General features: G+C 47.6%; 1 protein-coding gene across 1 annotated transcript in view; it reads right to left on the bottom strand.

The window, feature by feature from the left end:
• Window positions 1-1,121: 1,121 nt before the first annotated feature.
• LOC149366946 (uncharacterized) overlaps window positions 1,122-8,400 on the bottom strand; it is a 31,799-nt gene continuing 24,520 nt past the window's right edge. The window contains exon 3 of the mRNA XM_089553356.1: window positions 1,122-1,229. Coding sequence (XP_089409482.1) covers window positions 1,137-1,229 — 93 coding nt within the window. The 3' untranslated portion in view covers window positions 1,122-1,136. The remainder of the gene's footprint in view (window positions 1,230-8,400) is intronic.

The raw sequence follows: 8,400 nt of genomic DNA, 5'->3' as shown, positions 1-8,400 counted from the left end.
ATTCTATTGAGCATCATTAGCCCCAAACATAGATAGCGTTAAGGTCTACTTCAAGAGGAGATATGTCATTGTAAAATATTATTTTTCTGAAGATCACACAATCATCTGCGATTAACTGAATGTTGGAGGAAGCACGACAGGGTATATCATCTATGTAAATAAAAAAAAATAAAGGATGAAGCACCGACCAATGAGATGCTCTGGACTGTAGTCTACTTGGCTGCCAGTTTGAGTCATTGGCAGCAACAAAAGCCGAACGGTTAGAAAGAAAGGGCTAGAGTCAACCAAGCAGTTTGGGATCATTGTTAAGTCGACGTAAGTTAAACATTAGAAGTTTGTGGTATAGTCATTAAAGGCTTTCGAAAAATCTAAAAATATACACTCGGCAAGTGAAGATTGGTCAAGTACGACGTTTAGCTTGTGCGTAAATGATACTTGTTGTGTTTCACATAAATATGTCTTGCGGAAGCCTTGTTGCAATGCTGAAAAAAAAAAGTGAATTAGTTTCGGGAAGCTAGGTAGAGAAAGCCATCTAAACCCGTTGTCACATATGAGTTGAGAAACGATGGTGTTAAAGCACACCACTGCTCATTCGCTGGACGCTAAAGTAGGGAATGCTCTATTCTGTATGGTATACGGGTGTTGACGTGACTTTATGGCGGCGGATCCCGCAACATACAGCTCATCTCCGTCATGCCTTCGGCCCAAACGTTTCGTTGCATATGCCATTATTAGGCACTCTGTCTCATCGCAACTCGAGAGACTGGGAAAGCGGCGTGGCCTTCATCTCCATTTGTCCACTTATGTAAGCGACAGAATGAAGGGCCCTTCTATTGATATTCGATTATCTTGCCTTGCTCCTGGTGCCGTCATCCTATACCAGCAAACTTCCCAACCTCATCTATTCTGAGCCTCCATCCCGCATTTCACATGCAAGGATGTGGTCCCCGCATGCAAAGAGCTACGACACTTGCACGATGGGTAGATAGTGCAGCACTGGATGAATGCTTACTAGCGTCGTACTTTCGCACAGGCAATGTGGTGATGCTGAGCGTTATCGGCCTGAGTGTCGCTCAGAGAAGTGGCGTTACAGTGGTAGTGAAATCACAGGAGCGTACCTCGTAGTCCAGCGTTGATTATCCAGAGTGGCTTTGGAAGAGCAGTTCAGGTGTGCTATTGCTGGCGAAGTGAGTGTCGTCCTCCGGAATAAGGTAGTTTATCGTTGGACCCTGGTTCAAGGACAGCGAAGGAACACGCTCGAAATCTTCTTCTTCGCCGTCGAGCATGTTTAAAAACTGGAGATCAGTGATGTCGCACGGAATATGAGAGAGAGCTAAATTTACTAAAATTTACTAAATTTAGTAAAAGTGCAACAGGTAAGGCAACAGGTAAATAAGAAAAAGGCACAGTAAAACCTGAGGTGGTCGATGCAAATCACATGAAAAGTATTGCAGCTGTGCGCTGTGTCTTGTACTTATCCCTTCCAGCCCTAGTGTGGTCCGAGGAGACCACAACACAAATGTTTAGCTCCAGCATCGGTACCAGACGTAAATACTAATAAATTTTATCAGAATAGTTCCTCCGGGCTTCCTGTTGCTATCAGCAACACTGTTCTGGCATTCCCACATGATTTTCAATATGTTATGTGGTCTAAGGAAGAAGAAGCAGCAGCATTCTGTAAACGGCATTCTTTCTGGTCATATAGCGGAATTCCCCCATCATGTGGTGCTTTCTACTGATGCCTCCGTCAGCGGCCAAAAAGCTGCAGTTGCCATCTTTTCGCAGGACTTGGCATGGAGCTATTCTGTCCGCATCCCAGATTATATCCCCATATTCTTTGCGGAATTTTTGGCTTTTGGAATGGCCCTGCACAAAATTCCGTGTCATGTATCTCACGTTATCATCCTGGCTGATTGTTTGTCAGTTTTAGTCTCCCCTGAAACTTCCCAAAAAGATTTTTTGTGCCGCTTCCTGCGATTTTTTGTCCCGTCCACTTTAAAGGAGGTCCGTTTTGTCTGGGTTCCTGGTCATGCAGGCATTCATTCCAACGAGGTGGCTGATTATTTAGCAAGGTCAGCTCTTAACGGGCCAGTAACGCATCCCGTCCCGAATTTCAGTCTGCTGGCGATCTCCAGGTTTCAGCGGTTCCAACACATATCAGCCAGGTTACGTGATCCCCTACTAAATACTGCTGATTATCAGCACTTAGCGTATAAATGGAACGTCCGTTCGTGTAAAACCAGGCAGTGTGAGGTATCAATGACGCGACTGCGGTGCAGGATTCCCAGTTTAAATTTATACCTATGCAGATGTGGGTGGTCTCCAACAAACCTATGTGACTCATGCGGGGTCGTTGAATCTGTGGACCATTTCCTGCTCTACTGTCCAAAGTTCGCACTTCAGAGAAAGATTTACCTGGAGGTCCCTCTCTCCAGGTTAGGGCTCCCGCTATCTATGTCAGTGTTGTTATCGTTCGGAGCGAGCGCCAAAGGATTTGCTTTGAGTTCAATTTGTGGGAATCTACATGATTACATAATTGCAACTGGTAGGTTGATTTGCTAACTCCTTTAAAAGTCTCGGAGTTTTTTGTTTTTTTTAATTATTATTATTCTCGCCAAAATGTTCTTTGTTATTTCACTTCAATTATTCTTCTGTCGTTTTTCACGAATACATTTTTCAAAATTCACGTTTAATCCTATGAAAAGTTTCTTATGTATACCACTACACCTTGGCCAATCCCCCCACGTGGGTATGTGCCATTATAAAGAGGTGAAGAAGAAGAAGAAGAAGTAGTGCCAGAGTCCCTCAATACTGGTAGTGCGGAGGAGAAGAAGAAGAAGTAGTGTGGGTATGTGCCATCTTTTCAAAGGCTAACAACAACAACAACAAGCCGAGGTGTAGCAAAACTTTCGAAGCGAAAGCTTCACGACTGGACCCCAGGTCAAGATGCAGACACAATACATAACTAGCCATTTTGTGAATTCGTCCACAATGAACCTATGGTTTGAAAGGAGGCACATGCCCGATGCATTGTGCCTCGTGCAAGCAATGAACTTAGATCTGCTGGGCTTCGCGATGAGCGTTACTGAAGCGTTTCATTAAGCTCGATAGTAGAGGGCGCTACAGATTTGGGCAATGCATTGATTTTGTCCGCAGGGAAGGCTGTGCAAGTTTTCAACATGTATTTTGTTCACATGCGGTACTATCAGCTGGAACAAACGCCTTTCAGCGACGAGAACGAGAATGATACATAACGGAGGTAAACAAGAGAGAGCGGAGTCTTCTGTGCAATGTCCAATATTCATATGGTCATTAAAAAGTAAAAAAAAAAAACCTGCTATAGAGTTCTCTGCAGCTCAAAATAAAAATTTTTTCCTTCACTTCTCTGTTGTGAACTGCCGTAACCAAAGCGGTCAACTTCGCATTTTACACCGAATAAGCCCTGACGTCCCATTCTGACACCATATCTATAAATAAAATAGTACTCGCACAACAAGCTTAAAATTTTTAATGCATGGTTATGAGGTTCAAGACTTTGCGAAAACGGAGATAGGAAATCTGCGACCGAAATACAAAATCGAGGGTGGAAAGGTTAGAGTTTAACTTGAGTCATTTCTGGTTGCCTAAAAGCGATGACTCCAAATTTCCGTTTACGCCTCAAGGCTCTCTAAAGAGGAATTATGGCTTAGAGGCATCACAAGACTACACCAAAAAGTGACTCACACGAAAGATGGCTTATGGGGTTTTAAGGTCCCTAAGTGCCTTAGGCTATGAGGGACGCTATGTGAAGGACTCCGGATAATTTCGGCCACCTGCGGTTGTTTTATGTTCATTGATACCGCACAGTACACGGTCGTCTGCAGTTTCGCTCCCATGGAAATTCGACCACCACGACCGGAATCGAACCCGCGTCTTTTGGGTCAGCATCCGAGCGCCATAACCACTGAGCCACCGTGGCGGCTAATCACACGAAAGAGTCCGCATAAATGACCTCAATGTAGTTTATTTTACACGGCAAACACGGGATTTAAGGAAGTTAATGGCAGCAATATGATTCGAATTACCCCCTCATGCGTCAAAAATTAAGCCTGAATCTGTGGCGTTAGGCTACTTTTTGTTCCTTATTACAACAAACCAATATCAATATAGCATAAAACAAGAAAGAACTCAAGGCCTCGCGTTGCAGGGAACGGTGTCCGTGAGACATGGTCTCTTCTGGCGAGTGACACATACAGAGTGAGCAAAAAGATCCCGATTGAAGAAAACGGCACCAAATAAAATATAGCCACGGAGCGGACATGCGATCGAGGCTCTCGACAGCGCAAAAAAAAAAAACGAGTGCTAACATTCTAGCGCGGCAGAAGAATACACTGTATCGTGAGGTAAAGAAGCGGAAGTTTATGCCGAGTTGCAATATCTGCCAGTCATGACGCAATTTATGCGCCCATGAGGACTCGAGTTGGGGCTTGTGAATCCAGTGCAGATGATACGATGACGCTTCAATGGTGTCGACATCATATCTTCCCCTCAGGGTACCGAGAAAACAAGATCTTACAGGGCTTCAGCTCAGCTCACAGAATACGGAAGCTCAGCGCCCTCTGACTAAGGTTCAGCCGCCGCGGTGGCTCAGTGGTTATGGCATAAGCTGCTGACCCGAAAGACGCGGGTTCGATCCCGGCCTCGGCGGTCGAATTTTGATGGAGGAGGCCTGTGTACTCTGCGATGTGAGTGCACGTTAAACAACCGCAGGTGGTCGAAATTTCCGAAGCCCTCCACTACGGCGTTCCTCATAGCCTCAGTCTGTTTGAGACGTAAAACCCCATCAACTAACCAACCAACGCGTCGTCATGGACTCAACAATTCTGGGCAAAAGCATTTTTGACCGGAAAACCATTTATGAAAGCAATTTTTTCATAAATATAAGGTTTCACTATAACAATCAATGTATGTTCACATCCCCTATCATTTTTGTAAGCGCATTTTTTTTTCTATTAACGTTTTGCATATCGTAAAAGAATTGGTGTTCTATAGCAGTCTTAACAGTTCGATGCGATCTGTGGAAACACTTTAAAAGAAAGATTTTGCCACGTATCAGAATAATGGACCCTTACTATGAATATTTGCTTCAGAGTATATTGCAATTTTCCGATTTTCAAAATTGTGATCCGAGAATGCTGGACGGAGCTGTTCGTCCCTCTTTGCCTTCGTTCTTTTATACGTCATAGCCCTTTCTCACTGCTACTGCTTTTCTGCTGCATAAAACTGCAGTTTGCTGCAGAGGAGATTCTGCCACAAGGCAGCAGCCTGGATACAAGCAATTCGTGATCCTGTGGAAAATACACCTGAAGGCTCCACCAGTTAGAAACGCACAGCGAGGCTATGCAATATTCGCTGTGTGGTACAAATAATTGGAAGACGAAGCGGTGGTGGTGGTGATGGTGAACACTTTATTTACAACTGGGGAGTTTGGGACACACAGGTCAGTGGGCCCCCACACGGCCCCACTGCACTCAAACGTTCATGTCCCAGAGGCTCATGACGCTGGCAGCCCGGCCGGTGGCGATGGCTTGCTTGGCCGGATGCTCGGAGCGCAGTAGAGTCTCCCGAGCCTACTTGCTTTGTGTCGACCCCGGTTCACACCGCGCTGAGACTGAAGGCTCCAGCAATGTACTTAAAGACAAAAATTTCACCTTTTGAATGCCTGCAGATTTCAGAGTGTTAGCTCTGCTACTCGCGGTACTCAAGGTCGTGTGAGTATGCAACACTAGGTCATTGTCTAAAAATGGTGTCTACAGGGGTTAGCGTTTGCATAAACAAAATTTGCATATCATATGACCAACGTGGCCGCCATATTAAGCAACCATTGGTGGTATCCACCAGTTACCAGGTGGTGCGCTACCAGCTGCCAGGGTGGTACCATACTATGTGACCCAACCGGTTGCAAAGCAAAGTGCTATACTGATAAGCAGCCCCCAAGTGCGCATATATAGTGTATACCATACTTTCGTCTCCCTGTAAATACCCCAGTGTGCAAACAGCTGGACTGGACCATTGGGCGGTACCATTGGTACAGATTGTGAACCACTTAAGTTGCGGACAACATTCGGATTGGCATCAGGTAGAATCAAACAATTCGGCGTGTTATGGAGCATAAAATTAAAAATTCAGGGGGCACTTTGTTCACCTAAATTGCGGTAAGGCGAAAGCCTTATGCGCGGTGTTGCTGCTTGTGTCAGTGATGTGTGGTTAAGACGTTAAGCTTCGCCTCTAAGAGTGGAACGCAACAGCGTCTTGCAACGGTGCCAGGGAGTCCACAGAACGCCATCGTCTGTTCACAGCGAGAACAGACGATGGCGTTCTGTGGACTCCCTGGCACCGTTGCAAGACGCTGTCGCGTTCCACTCTTAGAGGCGAAGCTTAACGTCTTAACCATACAACACTGACACAAGATATTGCAGGCGAAATATCCCCTCTTGCCTCCGAAATTCTAAGACGCGCTCCCTCCGATCCAACTCGCACAAAAGTGATCTGGGCTCCTGGCCACCAGGGTTTACGAGGCAATGAGGCCGCTGACGCGACCGCCCGAGCGCTCACACACCGGGCTCCTCATCCTAGCTCTCCTGGCTCAGAAGCTCATAAACCACTTCTGCGGTTCCGCGAAATCCTAATTCATTATTGCGACAGCCACTGTCTCTACCCAGTACCTGCCAAGGGGCTGAGTAAGGCGGATGAGCGAACTCTGCGGCGCCTGCAGACAGGAACTCTTCTCTGTCCTGCCATAGCAAAACACTTCGATCCGAACACAGATGGGCGCTGCCCGCACCGTGGAGAGATCTGCGATATCTTTCACATGGTATGGGCGTGTACTCAGAATCCTCACCTTCCCCCTTCCCCGACCCCCACCCGAGAGGCATGGGAGACTGCCCTCCTCAACTGCTCCACACTGGAGTCCCAAAGGGCTCTAGTAAAGCGGGCGCGAGACGGGGCCTCGTCGTGCGGTGTCCCGGACTAAGGACACCGACCATGTAGCAGGGTTTTTTGACCCTCAAACTCTCTTTGCAAATTAAAGTTTTTCACCACCACCACCACCATCGTCTGTTCGGCTCTACGTCTTTAACGTCCGCTGACATCGCACAGCACACGGGCGCCTCTTGCGTTTCGATGGAGGCGAAACGCAAGAGGCGCCCGTGTGCTGTGCGATGTCAGTGCACATTGGTGGTGGTGGTGGTGAAAACATTCAATCAGAACGGACAGGAGGTGTTTGGATCAGCTCGTAAGGGACCGATCCTTACAAACACTAGGTGGAGGTCGCTAGTTTGGGATCCCAGCGCCCGACTAAGGCCTGTAGGGCCTGTAAGTCGTGGCAGCCGAGCAGGGTCGCCTCCCAGTCCTCCCGGGTTGGGTTGGGGATGGGGGGAATGACCGGGTTGGAGGGGCAGGCCCACACCATGTGATAGGTGTCCAAAGACACCGCACTACAGTGCGGGCAGTTGCCGCTAAAGGAGGGTTCGAAATGTTTTAGGGCTGCCGGGCACAGCAATATATGGGTGAAGAGGCGGAGAAGGAGCCGCTCATCCGCCTTCTTGAGGCCTTTGCATGGGCTAGGGTAAAGGCGATGGCTATCTTGATAGTAGGTTGCGATATTTTTGAACGTATAGACCGGATTAAAATCGGGTACCTGATCAGGTGGGGAGGAGAAAACAGCCCGGTGAGAGAGCGCGCGGGCGGCTGCGTCTGCTGCCTCGTTTCCTGCCAACCCCTGATGAGCAGGGGCCCATATGACGTAACGGTGTGCGGGGTCCGTATCCCGTATGCAATTTTGGTATATTCGATAGGCTAGGAAGGGAGTGCAGCCTTGTTCGACGTTCCGACAGGCCCCTCGCGAGTCGGTGATTATGTATTTTGAATTGAAATGTGAGGCCGCGAGAGCAATCGCAACCTCTTCTGCTTGTGTTGCACTGCGGGCTCTGAAAGTGAGGCCGTTAACTGTGTTGCTGTTGTGAACTACCGCGGCCGTGTACCATCTCCCGTGGTGAGGGCCGGAGGCGTCCACGTAGTATACACCTGTTTTGTTGCAGTGCACGTTAAAGATCCCCAGGTGGTCGAAATTATACTGGAGACCTCCACTACGGCACCTCTTTCTCTCTTTCTTCTTTTACTCCTACCCTCCTCCCTTCCCTTACGGCGCGGTTCAGGTGTCCGCCGATATATGTGAGACAGATACTGCGCCATTTCCTTTCCTCAAAAACCAATTTACCAATTTAAGCCTTGCTAGTCGGTAAATTGGTTTTTGAGGAAAAGAAATGTATCTGTCTCGCATATCTCGGTGGACACCTGAATCTCGTCGTAACGGGAAGGGAGGAAGATGGGAGCGAACGAAGACACCTTATTCACAAGACG

This window comes from Amblyomma mixtum, chromosome 1 (assembly GCF_055824585.1).
Source record: "Amblyomma mixtum isolate Tamu chromosome 1, ASM5582458v1, whole genome shotgun sequence".
Lineage (NCBI taxonomy): Eukaryota > Metazoa > Arthropoda > Arachnida > Ixodida > Ixodidae > Amblyomma > Amblyomma mixtum.
The sequence above is the reverse complement of the archived record's forward strand: the minus strand, read 5'-3'. Positions and strand labels throughout refer to the sequence as shown.